A 25,242-nucleotide genomic window follows, 5' to 3' on the forward strand; every position below is an offset into this window, starting at 1 on the left:
ATACTTGATAATGCAGAGATGAGATTTTTCCTGCACAAGCACAGATTTCCTGCAAATTCTGACATCAAGTAAAAGAGATCATTCCTCTAAGTCTACCTTCCTGGACTCTTTCCTAGATGGGACGTGAAATATAAACAAAGCAGCTCTCTGGGTGTGAAAAGAGGGTAGGAAAGGAGATTCTCAGTAACTTCAACCTTTCCTATACAAGGTTTGTCACTCTCTAGGAGAGGATCCTAGATTCATCAGATCAGGGAACAAGTAAGATAAAGTGACTTCATAGCCCTAAGGTATGTCTCTTTCTGCTTTAGAGGTGATCTATGTATTTCATGTGATTAGAAGTATTTAATCAGTCTTGAAGTTTTGTAGCAAGGCTGTCAACGCCACCTAACCGAGTGTCCTTACCTCTAGGGAGTATTATCCTCTTCTCGATTCCCAGCATTTATGATTGTTTGCTACCCACTGGCACAGTATTAACAGAAAGATGGGTGATATTCTTCATTCCCAGTCTGTATGCCTTCACCTGTCTTGAGCTCATCCCACATTCTCCTGAAAATTTGTGTGTCTCCTCTAATCTGGCTTGCCAATGCATTCTCTGATGAAATCCACAGTCTATTATTATTATTTTAATGTTTTATGTTTGTTTATTTTTAGATTAGGCATGTCATCATTGGTGGTCCATTTTTAGCTATAGATTCCATACTTTTTCCCACATCACTGTGAGGCTAGACATGCTGGAACGAAACTGTCTGGGGCCAATAATTGGTGTCAGAGATGGGAAGCATACCTGAGACCTCATTTTATGAATACACTACACATCCTCTTGTTTGCCTCTTTCCAAATAATCTATTCCTCCAACTTTCTCAGGCTAGTGCAACTACTACAAAAGTTCCTTTTGGAAAATCTAAAGGTTTGTACCCTGAGAATCAGTTGTATAAAAGGAGCCATGGTTTATGGTAGAGGGCAAGTGCCTCTCTACAACAACTGACAAAGGGTTAGGTGTGGCAAGATTTCAACAATTAGCAAAATTAGCAAAAATGTTCAAGTTTGCACTGTTTTCAGCACATATGAGGAACTGTGGTAATAGTCAAGCACAGTTCTTCAGAAGTCTCTTACAGCATTTCTACCCTGCATTTCTATCTGCAGCTTTACCTATGATAGTTACATGGATGAAAACCTCTTCTTTCCATGAAAGGAGGTTGTTACACTGTAAAATCAAGATGTTTATCCATTATGATCTAGACTCTGGCCTTCACAAGTTAAGTCCATTATCTAGATTTAAATGAACAGTCACATCAAACTGTGTAACAACCTCCCTTCACACAAAGAAAAGGTTTACCTCTATGAATCAGTCTTAAAAAATCTGCCAAGCAAGATTTTTTAAAATTGAACTGTGTTCCCCAGTACTGGTCTGGACAAAATGGAGAAACCCAAGAAAGATTTAAAACTGAGCCCAGGCTTAATGTGTGAACATGGCATCCATTTATGTAGCCTGGTATTGAGTGTTTAGAAACTGATAGGTACAACTGTTAATCTGCAGCTTTCACATAGTGCTCATTGATGTCACAGCTTGAATTCTAGCTAAACTCTTCATTGTCATTAATTTCCAGAAAGGGCAGAATGCCATCTAGCTGCTAGGGATGGCCTCTCACTACCAAATTTTGCTGAAAGACCATCAAAGACACTTGTCATTCAGCGGCATTAAACTTGGCATCAAGCAGGATTTTCCCTTATTTTTATTAAGTATCATAAGAGAGAAGGATGCAGCTCCGAGCAAATTCTTTTGCTGCATAATCTGTTTTTAAAAAGCCAGATGAGAGATAAGATGTCTCTGGATGAATGTGTTTCTTATATATATATCAGACACTGAGGTATTAGAATCTAAAATTCCTATTGTAACAATATCTCTGGAGATTAAACAGTTATCTTAATGGTAGCATTAATCAGCTGCTTCCCAATGCATTGCATATGATCACATAAGATTGGCAACTGCAAATCAATCAGAACACTTTTCTAAATCAAATTACTTTATTCATTTGATAAGAGATGGCATAGTGCAAAAGATAAATTGTTTATTTTTTTCACACATGGTACAAGCTTCTTGTAATCTTTTTTATCACTATGATAGGCAAGTCATTTTTAAAAGTTGTTTTTTGTTTTGCTTCAGAACTTGGTTTCATTTGAGACCAACAATGACTATAGTGAACTGAAGATATTTTTTACACCCAACCTGAGTTTGTAAGGTTTTTGAGATGCTTTGTCTCTAATCTTTTATAATAAATAGCGTTACACAGAGCAAATCCATATGAAATTCCCTTAAGTGTCAAAATGAAAAGATCTGCCTTATAATTTCAAGTACTTCACAATCTTTTTCACAAAATCAAGTACAATAAAATATTATCCATATAAAAATCTTTATTAGTTGACAACCATAGAAACAATATTGTTGGATGGGTTATTTTTGTAACTGAGTTGGGCATATAAGCATTTCAAATACAGTTTTCTTTTTAAAGGGAAATACCTATGGCACAACTCTTTTATAGATAAGACTCATATTTCTCTACCCTGGGAAGCTAGCATGATTAATATTAAATAAATGCTTTCCAAGTGTTCAGAGGATGCTGTATAAGCACTACAATGTAGATCACTCAAGGTCTGCACTGTATGATAACTTTAACTAAAATTAAAGATATGACCATAAGATAATTGAACAAGCTAGTGTAGTGCAAGCTTCAGTGGGAGGATGGAATTCAGTTCTTTCCATGAGCACAGAAAAACTTCAGTGACTGAAGCTTTTGTTGGTGCACGCTCATTGCTCTGAGTGCTGAGCTGGCAGACTATAGCTGCTGTGGATAGTCTCAAGAACAACTTGTAACGTCCCTGATTTGCTGTGCAGGTGAAGTTGTAGGAAGATTCTTGTTGCTTTCAGTGGAAAAAAAAAAAAGAAAACAAACAACAACAACAACAACAACAACAACAACAACAAAAACCAAAAACAAGAGAAACTACCAAAAAAAAAATGCAAATGTGTCTTACGTACAGAATTAGCATGTCCTAATTAGAGTTAACAAAAGAAAGTTTCAATACATGTCCCCTAATGGCAACAGTTGTACAAAGTGTAACCAATGTATTAAATCCATTAGCAATTGCACTCTCCCATTTGATCAGTATAAGGAAGTAAAAAGGCAGTGTAAGGTGTGCTAGCATACATGGCATTAGAACATTGCATTCCTGCAGCTATGCTTGCTCTTTTTATTTCTTTCTCAATTGTTTTCCTATATTGGATGACATCTTATGTTAAATTCTTCTATATTGTCCACACATTTGAACACCAAGATCTCACATTATTAGTGTGAGATAAGCTAGATAAGCTATTGCTGACAAGTGATGATTCTCACTGAGCTGTGAAGAATATGGACCATATTCACCTCAATCTCTCTGAACTTTCAGTTGGATTTCATTGAACTGAAAAGACTCTCTCTTCAGAAGACTGTATTTTTTCCTTTTTCTTAATTTTTTTTTTTTTTTTTTTTTTTTTTCCACAGTAATTTAAGGCAAGTCAGAACATCCAAGTTTTTAAAGAGCTGGGAACCTGAGACATCCAGTCCACAAGAGAGAAATATTAACGTAATTCCATGTGGTGTCCTATGTCTGCTGAAAGAGGAAAGACTGAGAATAAACATAATTAGAAATAAGTGATTGACATCCTTCTCAGTGTGCATCGTTTTTAGCCATCTGCTCTCTCTGCTCCAGGCCCCAACCCCACATGTGTTAAATAGTGAGCACAGAGCCTACATGCACATCAGAAGTTTAAGGATACCTTTACACAGTCTAGTTTTCCATTTCTTAAATTGTACGCTTTATAGAGAAGGTGACCAGAAAGTGCACCTTTACCAACTCACTACTTTAAGTACTTCTTATTCTTTCAGTATTCCTAGCAGAAAGCTGTTATCCTTTAGGAAAAGATGAGGAGCTGAGAAACAGAGTTAAATGACTTGCTCTGGGCCATACAGGGACTCTGTGATAAACTACAATGTGATACTGTTAAATAACTCTCTAGAGGAATATACGTTCCTCTGAATCTGAACTCCCAGTTTAAACTAATGTATTCTACTGTCAGGCACCATGTTACAATATAGATGATAGTTAAATGATAGATTGAAAGCCAGTCTCAAAGTAAAACAGTTGCATATCCTCCTTATGTCTTCCTTGCTAATACATTGTGATTCACATACATCCCATCAGTAACTTGCTATGAAGAACAAAACTTTCCATATTAGATCAGGTAATGCCATAATAAAAATGGTATACTGTGCTTCTCATTTTATTTTGCAGATAAACGAGAGTTTTTTAATTACCATGATCTGACATGCTACCTCTAGAACAGAAGGTACAATACTGGAAGATATAATACATTTTCAGCACAGGGAAGATTTATTTTAGGCATTAAATGAAATACCATTGCAATGAAAAATACTGTCTTATTTTAAAAGAATCTTTCTTGAAGGAACAATTGTAAAAATGGAGTTCAGATTTTATTGCTTTTGTCAAAACATTAAAAGCTATATTAAATTAAATTTTGGTAAATATGAAGCTGGTGACACAAACAAGAAATAACTTTTATTATTCAGGGTACCTTGCATGTGCTTTAATTTCTTAGATTTTATAATTCAAACTTAATTCTGGCAGGAATTTAAATAAGTAGAAGGTTTGCTGAGATAAGGTGCACTAAAAATCAGTTATTTTCACAAAGACCGCTTTTTACTTACTTATGATCAGGGCAAAATATCTGCTGTGGTCAACATGACAAGCAAATTGGAGGAGTTGGTAGCAAAGAAATAAGTGAAAAAGTGTTTGAGAGGTTGAAGATTTTAAGAAAGGAGATCAGAGACATGACACCAAAACCCAAGGAGGGTAAAAAGAAAGTCTCTACTCATTCAAGGAAAAAATCAGAGCAGAAGAAAAATAATCATTTTTGGTATCTCAGTCAGGGAGCACAGATCAGCTGCTATGCCAAGAGGAAAAACAATTCTTGAGCCTGCAGAAAGAAAAGATATAACAGTAACATAGCATCTTCCTTATGAAAAATAGGTGTGGATGTCCTTAACAATATAAACTGAGGTCCCTGTAAAGGTCACAGCCTGGAAACTGTGGCAACAAAAGAGATTCAATGAAGCCTTATCTGAGTTTCAGCTACATACCTAACATATATTTTTGCCCATATGATTCATCAGGAATATTTGCTTGCAAAAACTGCAAAAGTTGCAGGAGAGCTGTGGTAACTGAAGAGTGCATCCTCCACCCTGGCTGCAGTTGGACTTCTCTCCAGCTGCAGGACTATTGTGATTTTATGATTTTTGGTTATCGGCATTCCACATCACAACATCATGTAATGCACAGGCACCTGTCTGGAAGAGAACTATGTATCCCAGAACACTTTGTATTCAGAGAGGAGATATAACCCTTGGCAAGGTCACAAGATCTTCCCTTTTTCCTTCGGCTCTCCTTCCTGCTGCTTGTCCCGACCACATGCATCGCCTCAGCACTAGTGTAAGGCCTACATGCTTTCAGATACACTCTCATTATATTTGATTTATTAGCTTCAATTCTAATTATATTGTATTATAGTGTATTATCTTGCATTCTGATACCATATTTAGTAAATTAGTTTGTTTCTCCTCAGATCGTTGCTGCTATTTTAAATTATTTGAGGTCCCCCGTTTCCCCTTTCCGGAAATGCGGATTCGTGAACCCCTCCACCCCACTAGTCATGGAACCAGGCCAGAACAGCCCATAAACCACTGACAAGGGCAGGCATGGAGGGAACAACATTAATGAGCACTTTGGCTACAAGATGGGGACCAGGAATTTGGGATACATACATTCTGTCGGGAACACTACAAAGAAGTATTTGTATTTTAACCAGAGGGATCTTTCTTACTAAATTTATCTTGTACATTCAGTGTTTAAATAAAGCAAGGAGGGAATTATGCCGCATGAATGGCCACCTGACAGCCTTGCAGATACAATATAAACAGTCTTGAGAGGCTATTGGGGAAATATCTGAACTGACTAACTTCATCAGCACCCATAGGGTTTTGCTACAGAGAGGTCACAGTGTACATACTTAAGATAAACAGTCATAAACACAAGGTGAAATATCAAAAATTGGACTTCAAGGAAAGAGTACAGCATTTCCCAAGACAGGAAATTGCAGGAGAAAAATCAAATAAAATAGATTTTACAGAGAGAGAAATATACCATATATCACAATATATTTTTTTATGACAGGCTTCAGCATCTCCCAAAAACTGGGTCACAACCTCAATGTCTGCTGGCTGAAGCTATTGCATTATTATCGACTGAGATCCCTTTTGCATTAGTGTTGTGCTAATACCACCAAACAGATTGTAATACATCATAATGTTGGAATGAACTAGTGTTTTCTGATAAGAAGCAAGTCACCTTCTATTATCGAGCATCAAATCATTTTAGTATTTTGCTGATATGTTCTGCTCTGGTACAATCTGCCAAAGAAAATAGTTTGCCTAGCTATAGAGCGAACGGAAAATGTGACTGAATAAGATGAAGATAAAAATGGATACAGAAATTAGCCCTGAAGTATTGTAGATTTCCCAAGGCCCTACTGAGAACTCAGAGACAGTTACGTTTGGCTTTGAGAAAATGTAAATGGTCAAGTCCAAGTTTATTCTCAGAAAATGGTAGATTCCATTCAAGGAGCTTAAATAACAGCAAAAGTATTTAAAGCAAGACCAAATATTATTTATTTGTGAGCCACACTTCATTTATCAGTGGAAGAACAGGTACAGTAAATAGATAGTATATTTTTATTGTAGTATAAATTTGGAACACCGATATTAAGCATGAACCAAATATTTCATTTTAGCGATTGGGTCATGAATGTCAGGGTTTGTCTACCTCAGGGATTAAGCATTTATTTACTGATTTATCTGGTTTTGATGATGGGTTAAATGAGACAGTATGAATTTGGCTTGCATGTTTTCCAGAAGAGTTATGGTATGTGTTTAAGCACCCATCTGATGCACAAACAAAGGCTGATGCCATGCAACATGATGCTAGTGAGGGAACACAATTTTATTGTGGACATAGCTCTCTATATTTTTATGGCACATACAACATTAGATTCTTGGCAGTCTGTTTCTTATTTGGTGTTGGTCTCTTCTCACTGGTGACAGTTGACAATGGCCTTAAGATGCACCAGGGGAAGTTTAGGTTGGATATTAGGAAAAACTTCTTTACAGAAAGGGTTGTTAAGCACTGGAATAGGCTCCCCAAGGAAGTGGTTGAGTGAACATCCCTGAGTGTGTTTAAAAATTGTTTGGATGTGGTGCTCAGGGACATGATTTAGCAGAGGGCTGTTAAGGTTAGGGTAGTTTGATTAGGTTGTGGTTGGAGTTGATGATCATTAAGGTCTTTTCCAACCTGAGCAATTCTATTCTCAGGTTCTATTTTATATCACTGATACTTGTTGAATCTGTTTTTTACTTGTTTATCAGTTATCAAATTATAGTTACATGAACCTTTTCACCATTATATCTCTATTTGTTAATTTTTTTGTTAATCTACTTGTTAATGTTCCAGTCGTGGTGGATAATACTGAAAAGGACTGTTGAGTGTGCATTTAGCGGCTGTAGTTGACAGAAACAATAAGTAAATTCCTCAGTGTGTAAGAACAATTTGGAAGCTGAAGATGTCAAAAATGATCTCTAGAAAAGGCATGCTTTTCTAGATAAGGGCAGCAATACTGTTTTATACCATTTATTGTATTATTAAGTCAGAGAAGATGTTTTTTAAGCTCCTTCTCATGGCATATTTTCTGAAATTCTACTGTAATATTGTACTAAAGACAGTATATCCTATATAACAAGTTCTTCTAAAGCTACCTAGACATTCTTCTTGTTCTGAGAAGGAAAACAAGGAAGTTGCAGTTTGTTTATCCAGAATGCACCTCTGGCAGGCTGTTTTCTGAGTCGTAGTCACAATAGCAAAACTGAAAGAAGGATGAGCAACACAGCTGTAGCCATGGCTTCCAGACAAGGTTGTTCCAGGACAGCTGGTCAGAGACAACTTGAAGCGATCTGGTGTGGTTATCTACTGCTAGCTGTATGACACTGAGAATTTCATAGAACCGGCTCTCTGTTTCTGGGGTCAGTGGAACTTTCTCTTCAGGGTCTCTGGAGAGATCGAAGAGCAGTGGGGGATCATGGTGTGTGATGAAATCTCCATAGCAAAAGCAAACATGAGAGTCATAGCAACCACTGGAATCCTCAGGAGTGAAGTTTGGAGTGAAGAAAAAGACCTTCCAGACAGATTCACCTGCAGTTTCCAAATACAAAACAATCAATGATAAAAAGACCAACTGAAAATCCTTTCAACTTATGAAACTCTAATTTACACCACAATAAATCAGCCTCTCTATACAACTCTTGACAAAGAAGAACTGCAACATACTGAAAGAGAAAAATAAAATCAAGCAAAACATGGTGATTTTCTTGCTACACAACTTTATGAAACAATGATGATCACTTCAGTCCCTTAGAAGAATTTAACTAAATTGCAGAAGACTTAAAAGAACTTCATGTTTTTAAGTAAACAATGCTAAGAAACGGTAAATATTTTCAAAGACATCACACTGTCTTTTGCAAGATATATTAAAATGTACTTTTGCCATTTGACCATATCCAGACACCACTGAGCTATGAATGATTCTCATTTACTAATAAAAATAAAATAAAATCATTTTTTATCTTTTTCTCCTTTAGTCTCCTTGTGGTATTAACCCATCACACTGCCACATGCTTACTTTGCAAAAATGTTGCGATAGACATTCTCATTTTATTAAATGTGATTACAGGAACTGCTATAACAGATCCTGTCTCAGGCTTCAAGATGCTTTTTCAAAAATATATAACTATTAAAGTAGTTCAATTTTTAGGTGAGACATTGCTTTGTAAAGTGGGAACCAAACATCTTTCAGATAGGTAATTTTGACTTTGCTTAATACACTGTGTACAAATACTGAACTGCCTGCACTACAATAACTTCATTCAGTGTTTTCATTGTTTAAGATAAGAATTAATTCCTGTACGAAGAAATATTAGTCATGTCCTTCAAGAAACGATCATGAACAGAAGACTGGAGAATCTAAAAATACTTAACAGGGAAGGAATAAACAAGAAATGGCTATTACTCTCCTCAAGCATCACAAAATAGATCAGGCAGACGGGAACGGACAGGCATTTTAAAGGAAGTGCACAGTCCTCTCCAGCTGGGGAAGAATGCACCAGAAATAGACAAAGGAATATAATTAGAGTCAAAATCTACTTTTCATTCTTAATAAAAGTAGGATAGTAAACAGCTTAGACCTATGATGCCTGACTACCCATCCATCAGAGCATATACAGACACCAGAAATACACAGTCATTAGTTATTTACTTTCCTTAATGCCCTATTGCTGAAACTTTTTTCAAAGAACCACTCAGAACCACAGAACATTATAGACTGGAAGGGATCTCTGGGAATAATTAGTCCAACCCCCTGCTAAAGTAGATTCCCTACACAGGAAAACATCCAGGAGGGTTTTGATTATCTCCAGAGAAGAAGAATCCACAATGTCTGGGCAGCCTGTTCCTGTGCGATATCATCCTCAAAGTAAAAAGAATTTTGTTCTCATGTTCAGATGGAACTCTTCCAGATTGTATCCATTGTCCCTTGTTCTGTTGGTACACACCACTGAACAGAGCCTGGCCCTATCCTCTTGACTCCTGCCCATTAGAGATTTATAATTATCTCAGTGTGCCCTTCTCCATGTTGAACAGTATCAGATCTCTCAAGTTTTCTTCATAAGAGACGTGTTTGTATCACTTCTTTTATTTTAAGTACTGGGGGAAAAGCTCTGTGGTATTTTGCTGATTTTTTTTAAGTCCACAGAAATTTTGTTACTTTTGTAACTTGTTAAATATTTATATGTGCAATGGTGCTTAATATTCATTAATCAAGTCACTCGTTCGCTAGAATAGAAAGCACTTGAAGGTGTGTGAAGGGCAGAAATGAACTGGTACATCACATGCAGTAACTACATCACACTGAATGTTTAAAGAAAAGTTTAAAGGCATAAATGTTTCAGTGGATTAAAGAATCACAGACTGCAGTTCCAGTTCATAGCATGAATTTAAAAGAAAATAAGTGACCTTAAGATTCTTTACAGCTTCTTCTATCCTGCAGCATTTTTTGCATTATAAGAGAATTTACCTTAAGGAGCCAATTCAATGATAGAACATGGAGACTTCCAGTTCACTTAGTCTGCACTTAAGTCAGGGTCAGAGGGTGATGGTCATTATATGCATTAGTCTAGGAGTATTCTCTGAATGCTGCTTGAGAATCAGTACAAGGGAAGCAGCTCTAAAAGCAAAGAGCACCTTTGGCACAGACAATAAGGTGTGGCAGGCTTTAATAGATACTGAAGGCTCTGGCTGTAACAGCAGCAATGACTCCATCATACCGGGAGGCAGGGACAGGACATGACTGGACAGGATGGGAGCATTTCTCCATCTCCTTTTCCAATAATATTTTGAAAGATTGATTTCTTTGTTGCTTCTTCACAATTGGAATTAATAATAATCCTGTAATCACAAAATTGCAGGGGCTGGAAGGGACCTCAAGAGAGGTCCCTTCAAAGATCATTGAGTCCAACCCTCCTGCCAAAGAAGGTACCCTACAATAGATCACACAGGTAGGCCTCCAGATGGGTCTGAGTATCACCATAGAAGAAATCTCCTCTCTGGATAACCTGTTCCAGCACTGCTCCAGTGCTCCATCATCCTTACCATAAAGAAGTTCTGCATATTAGTACGAAACTTCCTACGTTCAAGTTTTAGGTCATTATTCCTTACCCTATCACTCTACACCACTGAGAAGAGCCTGGCCTCATTCATTTGCCTCCCACCTTCCCTTAGATATATATAAACATTAATCAAATCCCCCTTCAGTTTTGTTTTCCTCAGACTGGACAGACCCAGGTTACTCAGTCTTTCATTTCTTCTCCATATGGGAGATGCTCCATCTCTTAATTGTCTTTGTGGCCCTTTGATGGACTGCTTCTAGGAGATTCTTGTCTTTTTTAATGTGGGGAGCCCAGAACTGGACACAGTATTCTAAACGTGGACTCACTGGGGCAGAGTAAGGGGGAGAATCACCTTCCTTGACCTGATGGTCACACTCTTTTTAATGCACTGCAGGATATCATTGGCCTTCTTGGCCACTGACACTGCTTATGGGGAACTTGTTGTCCAGAGCTCTTCTCTTGCTCAGGCACATGATTTAGTGGTGAGTTGTTAGAGTTAGGGTAGTATGGTTAAGTTGTGGTTGGACTCAATGATCTTTAAGATCTTTTCCAACCTGAGCGATTTTATGATTCTATGACTCTATGATCTACAGCAGGTCATCCCCTATCCTGAACAGATGCATGCCATTGTTCCTCCCCAGGTGCAAGACTCTATCCTTGCTCTTGTTAAACCTCCTCAGGTTCCTCACTGCTCAAGACTTCAGTCTGTCCAGGTCAACAATCTAACAGTCCCCCTCAGACATCTTTGAACTTATGCACAGAACATTGCCCAGAGCAGAAATATGCCTCTCATTTATTGAGATTTAAAATATATATTCTGGGAAGGTATGTGATTTTATACTAAGCATTTCTTCTGGCTCTTTAAAAGTGTTTGATTGTCAGGATGGACAATGAAGAACAGAAAAGGCCAAAATCACTATTAATCAGCTTTTGTAGACCAAGCAATATTTACTCCATTTGAGAATTCAATTCAGAGCACTGTAACACCTTGGCAGAAGGGCAGAAAAAATGCACATGAGAGCTCTGTGGTCAGGCTGTCTTACCATACTCCTATCTTTGATAGAACACTTCTACTGAATTACTTTGAAAATGAATTTTCCATCAACTCTTATGTTGTTGGACACTGTATCACCAGACCATTTCAAGGGTTTACACACAGCAATATAAATTTAAGGATTTGTGAATTATTGTAAGACATAACATTAGGTTCATATAGGTAAGTTCAAAAACATGGAAAAACAAACAGAAACATGCAAGTTGTACTGTGATTTTTTTTCCCTTTCAGAATAAACATTCTTCAGGCTTGCCTATATCTAAAGCATCTGTCATGTTGCAAAACGTGGGATTGGAGAGAGTGTGAAACCAGATCATGTCTGAATTACATTGCTAGTTTTTTGAAGAACGGGTGGTTGTCAACCATGCTGCTATGCAACACCATGCTTATATTGTGCAAAACACAGCCTTGGCAGAGCAAGTACAATTGTACAATAGAAAAAATGATCATCTATTGCACTGCAGTGTTTCAAAGGAACTGGAACTTCATGAGGTGCTGGAAAAACACCAGTGCAGAGTTTAACTACCCATTGCCTAAACATTATAAAAGCTAAAGTGTACCTGTCAGTATCTGTGTCTGTAGAGAAGCCAGTGTAATATAGTAGGAGACATAAAGAGGAGTTGGACTTCTAATCTGTAAAGCTGATGAGCTGTATAAGGATCTTAACAATGGAGAATTCTCTCTCACTTTCTCTCAGCTGATACAGAATCTCATTTTGTCAGAGAGCTAGCTTCAAGGATCAAATTAATCTCTCAATAACTAACAATACTTTTGTTCTTCAAACCATCTGGACTCTCCTATTATTTAAAGATAACTATATCTCTGTTCTTCGCTGAGCCTAGTTGTAAAATTGTCAGGGTTCCCTCACAGTCAGTATAACAGAGTCCTTCCAAAACACGGAAGTCAAGCTAGATGTCTGTAGCATCCTTTGAGATCCTTTCTCAGAGCATCACAGCTTCTTTATTTAGCATCCACTTTTCTGCTGAGTTAATTGCACAAGGATTTCACTTGCTCAGTCCTCAGAATACCATTTTCCTTTGCACATGTAAAAAAGCAAAAGTCACAGACGGTGTACATACAAATAGTTTCAAGTTAAAATAGGTTGCAATTAGTTTGCACAAATCTGCTATGAAATCTGCTAAGAATTTGATCTCTTTAACAGACTCCTCTTCAGTTTTATTATCCTTCATCTATTTATTCTCACATAATCACAGAGACAACCAAAACTTCAATAGACAGGTAAAGGCCAGAAGGGTAAATAAAAGTATCTCAGTAAAATATATTAATATTTCCAAGATGACATGACACAATGGATATGGATGTCAATTTCTGTAATACTAGCTCTGTGCGGAATTATTGATGGCTATATCCTATTCTCTGATAAGGACTTGAAATGAACAAGAGCTATTTCTTGTTACTGCCTGGACCTTATTTTTACTGTTTTTCATCTATGATGGGTAGATCTGGGCTTTCCTTTGTTCATATTATTTTGTTTCTTCTTTTGGTAGAAGAACAAATTAAACAAGTCTGTTCTTCATTGCAAATTGATGAGCTGCTCTCTCCTTGAGTTAAGACTCACTTGAGCATAACTCTTTGGGCATAGCAGTACATACAAATGCAAATTGCACACAGTCTTTTCCTGTATTTCAAGTGAGCTCTGTCGCCAAGGTATGCTCTCACATTCTAACTAAAGCCAGCTCTTCAACTTTTCTACAGAGTAGCAGATTAAAGTTCAAATTTACTTGAAAATATTCTTCAGATAACTGTTGTTATTGCTGGATTTACTTCTTTCTTTTCTGCTTCCTATATCACTGGAGTAATTTAGAAGTTGTAGGTTCTCTACTAATTTTATATAAAGTAGATATCACATATATGTATGTACTCTACTCTTCAAAAATTTAACAATTTAAAAAAGGTTTTGGTTGTTGAGCTTTTGTAGAAGTATATATGTATATGGAGAATACTATATGGTTACTACAAACAAAGCATACATATTATTTTTATAAATATGTACATTCCTCAAACAGCTAATAAAAATACATTGAGTTCAAAAGTTCTTAACTTTACTCAGTCAAAATTTGTATTCTTTAGACACATTTATCTGGTGTCTTATGATGCTATATTGTTACATCAGTCAAAAGACATAATGTTAATTTACAAGAGTGGGTTGTTGCTTGAAGAGGCTTGCATGAAGAACCGTGCAGAATATAGAGTATCTAAGCTAAAAAGCATGAAATGGAAAACAACAGTGAGCTGGTGAGCAACTGTAGTGGAATGAAAAGGTTCCACTAAAATCTATTCATGAGTCAAGATAATCTGCTAAATGGTAGGAACTGACAAAGAATTATCTTTCTGAACTCTTCATTACCAAAAAGAATGACCACTCATTCATACATATACACACAAATGGGTATATAAATTATGTTTCCAAATTCAGAAGTGCCAATGCAATGTTATGGCTCCTAGTTGGAAGTTACATCTAACAGGAACATGGAAGAATACATTTTGCCCAGGGAAACAAAACAAAACAAAACAAAACAAAACAACACTCTGAATAATCTGATGCATGTAACCCAGACAATTGCTAAAGATTTGGCTGAAAAGTCTATTCACTTGTTGAATTGCCCGTGTGATTTTCAGTTCATTTAAAGAGCAGTCATTATCATTCTGAAGACAGAAGATAATGGTGGCACAAACAAAATTATTAGCAATTTCCTACCTATTTCTTACCCTTTTCATGTACCAGTTTTCCTCTGGAATTAGAAAGAGATACAGCTAAGAAACAGGAGAGCAACACACTTAAGAATGTAACAATGCATAGCCCGTTCGCTAAGGATGACAAAAATGAAAGAGAAATTTATTTAGAATTATATTTTGTCTTTTGTCCTTTCTGTCCTTTAAAAATTGAGGACAATAATTCCTATCTGACATAAAGTGGATGCAATCACCCTGAGTGATGTGAAAGGTATGCAAGATTCATATACTTATTTTCCTGATATTGTGGCAAACATACAAGACAAAAGAGGAAAAGACAACTCAAAGCAACTACCGCAAATATTTTCAGACAAGTTTAAATTTGTCTGCAGAGAAGGAACAGAGTTTCCTGGTGGACAACATGGTGACCACATGCCAACAGTGTGTCCATGTGCCCAAGAAGGCCAATGGTATCCTGGGGTGCATTAAAAAGAACATGGCCAGCAAGGCAAGGGAGGTGATTCTCCCTCTCTACTCTGCCATGATGAGGTGATATCTGGAGTTCCTTTTTCAGTTCTGGACTCCTCAGTTCAAATAAGACAGGGAAATTCTATAGGGAGCCCAGCAGAGAGCCACAAAGATGATTAGGAGCCTGGAATATCTACCCTATGAAGAAAGGTTCAGAGACCTGTGACTGTTCAGCCTGGAGATGAGAAGACTGAGGGAGGTTCTTAACAGTGTTTATAAATATCTACATGGCAGTTGTGAGGATGAGACCAGGCTCTTTTCAACAGTGCCCAGTGACAGGTCAAGGCAAAATGGGCACAAAATGGAATGCAAGAAGTTCTATTTGAATATGAAGAAATACTTGTTTACTGTGTGAGTGACAGAGCACTGGAACAGCCTGCTGCCCAGAGAGGTTGAGGATTCTTTTTCTCTGGAAATATTTAAAACCCAGCTGGACACTTTCCTTTGCAATCTACTGTTAGAAATCTACTTTACCAGTGGGGTTGGAACAGAAGATCCCTAGAAATCCTTTCCAACCCCTACAATTCTGCCATTATGTGAACCAAGGTCATCTCCAAGAATTTGTCCATATATGTCTCTTTCCAGACATTTTTTCAAAATTTGAGCATTAAAACAAATTTTGATGCACAGAATGTTAATGAAATATTCAAAACCAATTATCTGAAAATTGACAGTGAATTTAACCTTTAAATACAAAGAAATATGTGTACAAAGACAGAATTAATTCAAAGCAACATTAAAACTGATAAGCAGTAATTTTGTAATTTCAGTAGCCTAGCATTGTGTACACTGCCAAAGAATGCTGAATATAATTTGATTTATTTTTAAAAATTCAGGACAAATGCGAATTCAGGAAAATTTCGTTACATGTGACTTAGGTAGCTTAATATGAATACTTTCTACTTTTAGAAATCACTGAGGTACTTAGAAAATATGAAAGTTTTATTTTTATTTCCAAAATTGAATCATTTAAATATAAATGATGACATAGCAAAGGGACTTCTTTTGTTAGAGTCAAAAATGGAGTTAAAAAAAAAATTGCTTCTAATGTGATGCTACAAATTCAGAAAGAGAAAGAAAGAAAGGAAAGAAAAATCCCAAATTAAATACAGTTAAACTTCTTCTTCCCCAAAATACTGAATTAAACATAAACACTAAAAGGATATATCATAGAGTGTTATTTTAAAGACAACCAGCAAGAACTCTCATATTCATTTATTCCTAAGAAAATTACTAGAAGTTGTCTACTATCTATTTTCACATGGACATGTTCAAGGTTAAGATTTTTCAGAGAAATTTAGCAGTCTGCCAGTATGAACTTTTACGCAAAAACCAAACCTCATTTCATAGATCTCTAGCCAGCATGAATACTTGAGTTGAATAGAAGACTAGTTTTAGGAAAGCAATAGGAATATTTTCTTGTCCTTAGTGGTATGGAATATGGACACAGAGAGCTTCAGCTATTCTCCAACTGACAGTAAGTGAAGGAAAAGGGAAACAACCTTGACACTTTCCTATTTCCAGATTAAGGAAGGCAGGCATAATGAAAAACAAGCTTCACCCTTCTGAGGTGCTATAATGTGCTAAAATCTCCTTTTCACCAAAAACAAGATCAGGGAAGAGTCTCCTGGGGCTGTAAAAGGAATGAATTCATTTTAATTGCACTGTATACAGAACTTAAGTGAAGAGAGCTCATAATTATTTTGAAGACAGGTTACTTCAGCTCTATCATTCAATTAATGTAAAATCATTCTGGAGAGTGAACTCTGTTCAGTCATGAATGAAATAATCCAAATAATCAAAGTTTGTAATTTTAAAGTTATTTTTTTCATAAGGAGTGGTTCACTGGTTTAGTGTCCAGAAAGTTTGGCTTACACTTTCCATTCTGAAGCTACTCCTGCCCCTTAGTTTGCAAAACTAGTGAGGTATTTTTCCCTTATGAAAAAAAAAAAAAAAAAGAGAGAGAGAGAAAAAGAATAGCTCATTTTAGCTTTATTCCTGCTTTAGTTACTCCTTTTAAAACAGTTCTGTTCACATCAATCTAACACTACTTCCAACGCAATTTGAAATATTTTGTTTCGTATACTGTATTTCTCCAACATTCCTTAATTCCTTTGTCTTGTGACTCTTGTCAACTCTCAATTCAAGTTTTCAAACTTCAAGCACTTGCTGTGAAGAAACTGCAGTGTTTTAAAATATTAGAAACTTCATAAACTTCATGCAGAAACAACAACCAAAAAAAAACCAAACCAAAACAAAACAAAAAAACCAACACAAGCAGGTCCAAAAGTAATTCTGATTAAACACTAGCTGAAGGTCTGGTGCAAACAAAAAGCACGCCTTTCTTAGTATCATAGTAGGGAAGATCTCTGAAGCAGTAATTCTGCTGCCAAACATAAACACTGAAACATTACTGTTGGAAAAGATCACTAAAACCATCTAGTTCTATCATCACAGAGCAAACTGAGACGAGAAAATAGTGTAAAGGCTTTGTCATGTTTGTCAAGGAAAACATTTCCCTACCTAAAATACTGGTAGCAGAAATGTGTATCTGATGATTAGGTCAATTTGCTCAAGCTTGATATAAACAGCTTTGTATTTTCTGTTCAAGCCAGAAATGCTCTTTTTTCTTTCAGGTATTATTTCACATTTACAAAGCAATATGCCCATACTGTGTCACCCCAATTCAGCTGCACCTGTTATGATGTAAGCTTCAAGGCAGCAAATTAAAATAGTTAATCAGGTAGTTTAGGTAAATGACAATTGATGCCTGTTCTGCTTCTTCCAGATGTTGTGGTTTATGCACTGAAAAGAAACTAAGGATTTGGGAGAGCACTTTTAGGGGACTAAAAGTGGGACTTTTAGAAGTTTTCCTTGATTTTGGTGCTCCATGAAACAAGCAAGATCATGTGGAGAAGAAAAAAAAAACAACAAAACAACAAATAAGGAGTAAAGATGATGCTTACAAAGCAAGTTTGGAAGTAGAAGAAAAAAAGTAACTTCAATAATCAATGAGAAAAGACCAGAATGACCTTCATTAAGAAACAGTAAGTGTTCGAGACAATACAAAGTTAAAAAAAAAAAAAAAAAAAGTATATCAACAAAAAATCAGAAACAAAGAAAGAAGCCAGAAAGAAAACTAAAAGTTAATTAAAGCAAAAGAAAACAAACAAAAATATCACACACAAACTGAATGAAACAAAAACAAAAAACTAACACCTTGTAAGAAAAGAAAGAAAAGATTTCTCTAGAGAGAACAGTGGAAATGAACGGACTTGCAAACCTAAAAGACAGAAAAGGCAAATGACAGGAAAATTCTCATGAAGGTCAGAGTTTATTATAATTTCTACAGCTTCAGAATGAAAAGACATACACAAGCATCTGTTAAGAGAATCAAAAAGAGATTCACTCCAAGTGAGGCTAGAAGCACAGAAATAGGGAGGGAAAGTGAAATAAAGTGATGGGAAAAGGATGAATACAGGGTAAAATGACACAGTTCAGAGAGAAGAGAAAAGTTACATTTGGTCCAACAAAAATGTGGTTTATGAGAGCTGAAGACTCATTCCCTAAACAGAAAGTGCATTTCTCCCACAGCTTCACTATTTCAAAGTAGGTACTTGATGCTTTTGAAATCCTTCATGGGCTTGTGTAGGTAAACCAGTTGGGAACTGGAGTAGATCCATATTATGCTGACCCTTCAATGTTTTTCATGGATGGTGATTCTCAAAAACAGAAAAGTGGTTTGCAGTACTTGCCTTCTGTTGAGGAAATCCCAAGCAAATACTTTGCTGTAGCACGTGATTGTGTAAGCATCAGCAAAAAATATGCCCATATATCTATGGAAACTTTCTTACCTACTGCTACAAGTTTCTGTATGATTTCTTTAATAGATTACATTGCCACTGCATTTTGCCATTAAAATAAAAGCTAATGACAAAGAATGAGGTTTAATGAGTCTTACTGAGGCTTATAAAGTGATAGTGGGGAAGGACCCTTATGCCTCCACAGTAAGAGCTGCCCCAGTCAGCAACAGAAATTACCTGTAACAAATAAATCACAGAATCACAGAATGGCCAGGGTTGGAAGGGACCTCAAGGATCATGAATCTCCAACCCCACTGCCACATGCAGGGCCACCAACGTCCACATTCAATACTAGAATAGGCTGCCCAGGGCCCCATCCAATCTGGCCTTGAACACTTCCAGGGACGGGGCATCCACAACCTCTCTGGGCAGCCTGTTTCAGCACCTCATTGCTCTCTCTGTAAAGAACCTCCCCCTGACATCCAACCTAAATCTTCCCTCCCTCAACTTCAAACCATTTCCCCTTGTCCTGCTGTTATCTACCCTTTCAAAGAGTTGATTCCCCTTCTCTTTGTAGGCTCCCTTTAGGTACTGAAAGGCTGCAATGAGGTCACCCTGCAGCCTTCTTTTCTCCAGGCTGAACAAGCCCAGCTCCCTCAGCCTGTCTTCAGAGGGGAAGTGCTCCAGTCCCCTGATCATCTTCATAACCCTCCTCTGGATCATCTCCAACAGCTCTCTGTCTTTCTTGTACTGGGGGCTCCAGACCTGGACACAGTATTCCAGATGGGGCCTCACAAGAGCAGAGTAGAGGGGGACAATCACCTCTCTGTCCCTGCTGGCCACCCCTCTTCTGATGGAGCCCAGGATACCATTTGCTTTTTGAGCTGCAAGAGCACACTGCTGGCTAATGTTAAGTTTTTCATCCATCAAGACCTCCAGGTCCTTCTCTGCAGGGCTGCTCCCAAGGACCGCTCCTTCCAGTCTGTATGGATGCCTGGGATTCCTCCGTTCCAAGTACAAAACTCTGCAGTTTGCTGTGTTGAACCTCATTAGGTTCACCCAGGCCCAACTTTCAAGCCTGTTGAGGTCCCTCTGAAGGGCATTTCTTCCTTTCACCATGTCAACCGCATCACTCAGCTTGGTATCATCAGCAAACGTGCTGAGGGTGCACTTGATTCCGTCATCAATGTCATTGATAATGATGTTAAAGAGGGCCAGTCCCAAGACTGGAGGACGCCACTCGTTACCGGCCTCAACCTGGACATAGAACGAATGATGACCACACTCTGTCTGCAGCCTTTCAACCAGTTTCTTATCCATCAAGTGGTCCACCCATCAAATCTACATCCCTCCAATCTGGAGATAAGGATTTGCTGGGTGAACATGTCAAAGGCCCTGCTCAAGTCCAGGTAAATGACATCAGTCGCCTTTCCCTTGTCCACCAATGCCATCACTCCATCATAGAAGACCACCAGATTGGTTAAGCATGACCTTCCCCTGGTGAAGCTGTGCTGGCTGTCTTGGATCACACACTCATTCCTCATGTGATCAAGGACGTTGTCCAGGAGGATCTGTCCCATGATCTTCCCAGGCACAGAGGTGAAACTCACTGGCCTGTAGTTCCCCAGGTCCTCCTTGCTCCCTTTCTTTTAAATGGGAGTGACATGACCTTTCCTCCAGTCATCCGGGACCTCACCTGACAGCCACGACTTTTCACATATGATGGAGAGCGGCTCAGCAACCACTTCAGCCAGCTCCTTCAGAACTCTGAGATGCACACCATCCGGCCCCATAGACTTGTACACATTCAGTCTCATGAAGAGAGTCTCTTGGACTTGCTCTGCCCTTACAGTGGGGGGGATTTACCACCTCGGTCCCCATCGAGAGGTTTAGAGATGCAGGGCTCAGGGATGTGAGAAATACTGGAATCCTGGCCACCAGTGAATACTGAGGCAAAGAACTCATTCAGTACCTCAGCCTTGTCTTTGTCCGTTGAAGCCAGTTTTCCCTTTTACATTTACCAAAGGAGGTACACTCGCTTTGGCCTATCTCTTCTGGCCAATGTACCTGTAGAAAGTATTCCTATTGTTTTTTACATCCTTTGCCAAATTCATTTCTGTCTGTGCCTTGGCTTTCCTGATCCCACATCTGCAAGTCCGGACAGCATCCCTATATTCTTCCCAGGTGACAGACCCTTGTTTCCAGAGCTTGTACGCACCTTTCTTCACCCTCAGTACGCCCAGCAGGTCTTTACCAAGCCACTCCAGTTTCATATCTCCTCTGCCCGCTTTCTTATTCAGAGGGACGGAGAGCTCTTGTGCTCTCAGGAAGGCATCCTTGAAGAGTAGCCAGCTCTCCTCAGCATCTTTATTTTTAAAGACAGCATCCTACAGGATCTTGGCCAACAGTCCATTGAACAGCTAAAAGTTTGCTCTTCCGAAGTTGAAGGTCCTGACGCCCTAGCAAAGGTCCTTTGCTAGGCCCACATCCCTCGAGATCATGAACTCAACAAGGGCATGGCCACTGCAGCCCAGGCTGCCTCCAACCTTAACGCCTTTAATGATTTCCTTCGCATTGATAAGCAGCAGGTCCAGCAACACTTCACCTCTGGTCAACCTGTCCAATATCTGCACCAGAAAGTTATCATCAATGCATTCCAGGAGCCTCCTGGACCTCTTGCAGCTCTTCGTGTGGTCTTTCCAAGAGATATCCAGATGGTTGAAGTTCCCCATCAGGACGAGAGCCCGTGAGCACAATGCTTCCCACATCTGAAGTGAGCCAGCCTCATCAACAGTCTCCCCCTGATCAGGTGGCCTGTAATATACGCCTATCACCAGCTGGCCTTTGTTAGTCCCATCCCTAATTCTAACCCACAGGCTCTCAACCTGTTCCTGACTGTTTCTCAGAGGGAGCTCCTCACAGTCTTTGACATAAAGGGCAAATCCCCCACCCTTCCTATCTTGCCAATCCCTTGTAAAGAGCTGATACCCTTCAATGGTGGTATTCCAGTTATGGGAGTCATCCGACCATGTTTTCATGATAGCAACAAGGTCATAACTTTCCAAGTGCATCACAGTTTCCAACTTGTCCTGCTTATTTCCCAGGCTGTGTGCATTGGTATAAAGGCATCTCAGCTGGCTTTCCGTCTCACTGCCTTTATAGAAGATCAAGGATCCCCTAGAACAGCAGCATCCCCAACATCCCCCTGCCCCAGTCCATCCTTTTGTACTTCACCATCTTCACCCATCAAGCTTGGTACGAGCCCTTGAATGACCTGCTCAATCCCAGCAGCTCTTGTTTTGTCCCCTTCCCCCTTCATACCTAGTTTAAAGACCTTTCAATGAGTCCCGCCAGTTCTCGGCTAAGATCCTCTTACCCCTCAGATACAGGCTACTTCCATCTGCAGCCATCATGCCAAGTAAATTGCCCATGTTCAAAAAAACCAAAATTTCTGTGTTTGCACCAACTTCTAAGCCATTTAATTATGAGAGTTGATGCTAATAGCTGAAGTAAATGACTATTTTAGTTTTGTGTTAAAAGGAAAATTGAACATGAGATGTAAGTGGTACTTTTTTAATTGGACTTTAAAGAGCTTTATGACAGTGTAACTCAAACCAGGATCTGAATGTAATCCATTCTCTGATTATTCTTGTCTGATCTTTCAGGACACTGACGCATGGATAAAATCATATTCAGTCATACAAAAACAACTCACGCCTTGAATTTTGCTACACAGTCTAAACTATCTACCTTATTTATTGCATATTTGTAGGCAGGCTCTTATCTGAACCTCTGCTGATTTAAAAGAAAAATGACACTAATTACATTATATGATCTTAAAATTCCCAGGTAACTTTAAAAGACATACACTGTCTTTTCTTGACATTTAGAAAAACATTCATTTCGTTCACACTGTAAAAAAGGTGGCAAGACACTTTTTTACATTTAAGGCACTCAGTAGGATTTACTGCTCAGTACTCTACTGCTATTTATTATGTAATTTGACAATCTGGTATTCTCACCTTATTCTGGATCTCTGAAATGTGTTTGTTTTTATGAAAGCTAGATGCCACTGTTCACTGATTGGCTTTTTATCTTCGTTAGAATTCTATGTTAGGGTGAGAATAATTCTGCTTATTACTCTTTTAAAGATAACAGATCAGATTAGCTCAGATGTAAAAGCTTACACCTGCCTGTTGTTAGCACCACCCTCCTAATCTGCTAAAAACCTGAGATGCTGGAACCCTGAGAACTCTAGTATGCCTTACCAGTCCTGACCAACAGTATGTTGGAACTCCATCCACACACTGTCCATGGGCCCATTTCATCTTAGCCTGAGGTCATCAATATTGCTGTAGGAGTGCCACTCCTTAGCCCCATCTCTGGACTGCCTGATGCTGTAGCCTTTTTTCCACCTGTGTCTCCATTCTTATCTCTTCCTGCTTCTGACTGGGCTCTATGAGTAGACCTTAAATCTGAATCACCAGTTCACCTAGTTAGGATTTACTGATGGACCCTGTTATTGGCACTCAGCTCTGCTCATTCTGCTTGGGTGCTGCCAGTGAGGCTACTTCCACGGCAAGGGTCACTTGTAGTTCCTGACTTTATGAAGCTCCAGTTGCTCCCTCATAAGAATGGTCATAAGAAATAACCAACCATGCTTTTAAAAAGAGATGGTTAATTTTCTTTTTTTCTTTTCAACACTTTATATAGCTATTGCCTAGTGCTCATTTGACTTGAATATGAAACTAGGCCTTTACTCCATTACTGCTTTTTTGTTATGCAAAAATAACCAGACAGAAATCAAAGATACTGAGTGGATTTGCTTTCATAAATGTCAGAGGTTCCTGTGAAAACCATTTGTGTTACTTTCTTTCTACTGTAGTCACTTTCAGAGTAAGATTCCACCAGAAGTTAGAGAATCAAACTTTCTATCTCTCCAGTGTTCTCTAGCCCATATTCAATTTGACTTGGCAGTCAATATCTATTTACAAGGTGCTGCTGTTTATGAAAGTCCCAAAAGTATTCATAGATTGTGAATCTCCTCCTCCCAAGTATGTTTAAAGTCCCTATATTTAACTGAGGTAGCCAGAAAATACAGATGGAAGTTTGCAGACTTGTTTTTTCTTTAAAACAAACAAACATACCCATACAACTTTTTTCTTTATAAACAGAATTTGTTTTTGTTTAATGTCTTACTCATTCATAAGAATCATTGAATGATCTCTGAAATAGTCAGTAGCTGAAGTACATCTGAATTGAGTGCTTATGTGAAGTTCATATCTATCTTACATTAATATATGCATTTTCTCTGTTTCAGTTGCAGCAAATAAGAATAAAAGCTCATTTCAGATATTTCAAATGAATCTTCTTTTTGTCATCTACTTAATTCCCCTGCCACTTCATGATTGTTCACTACAATGTATTTTTTAGTGCTTTCTTGATAGATGGTTTCTTCTGTTGTAACTTTTGTGCTACTATAATTCATTTCCTTTATTGCTGAAGACAAAGACATTTTATTGGCACACTCCTTTCACTCAGTGTTTTATCTGGCAACTTTTGCAAATACGTTTTTATCACAAACTTTTGCTAGAGTTTAAACAATGATTTTGGTGCAAGTCTTTGTTCATGTAGATTTCCATTCACTGCATGTTCAGTTCCAAATTTCATTTCCATGCCATTTTTAGAATTCTGGTCTTCTGAAGTGAATACCAAAATTCCCATGAATTGGATGATTTATCCTTGTTTGCCTTCAGTTCAATAAAGTAATTGTATTTTAGTTTAAGAACTCAAATACTAATCTCATGCTTAAATTAAGCAGAGCACAATGTAACTTGTGACTGAAGATACTTGTGTGATGAGTTAATTGTTTAAGAAAGGATCTCCAAATATTCTTCAACTCCTATTAAATTTTATTTATTTATTATTTACATGATATAACTACCCAGCATGTCCTGGTAACTCCAGGTCTTTTTCAAACTATATGGTTCATGAATCTATATCTGAACAAAGCCTTTCTTGGGCCCATTGGAGAGATTCAGCAGCATAGAATATTCCTACACATACCCAAAGTGCTCAGCTGAGACGTAATCAACTCTGGAGTGATTTAATCTCAAACCAGAAAATAAGCAGTAAGAGACCTGAGAAGCTCCAGCCATTATCTTTCATACTATATATCTCCTGAGAATTATATGTGTAAGAAGACAAAATTGCTATGATTTCAGGTGGCGTCTAATTTTCATCCTAAAAATGACTACTGATTCAAAGGATTTCTTTTTTT

At 38.0% G+C, this 25,242-nt stretch overlaps 1 protein-coding gene across 1 annotated transcript in view; it reads right to left on the reverse strand.

The window, feature by feature from the left end:
- Positions 1–6,797: 6,797 nt before the first annotated feature.
- The window catches only part of STS (steroid sulfatase), a 96,268-nt gene continuing 77,823 nt past the window's right edge, over positions 6,798–25,242 (reverse strand). Inside the window, exon 11 of the mRNA XM_090126007.1 lies at positions 6,798–8,355. Coding sequence (XP_089982133.1) covers positions 7,973–8,355 — 383 coding nt within the window. The 3' untranslated portion in view covers positions 6,798–7,972. The remainder of the gene's footprint in view (positions 8,356–25,242) is intronic.

This window comes from Phasianus colchicus, chromosome 1, assembly GCF_987193195.1.
Source record: "Phasianus colchicus chromosome 1, bPhaCol1.hap1.1, whole genome shotgun sequence".
NCBI classification, from domain to species: Eukaryota; Metazoa; Chordata; class Aves; order Galliformes; family Phasianidae; genus Phasianus; species Phasianus colchicus.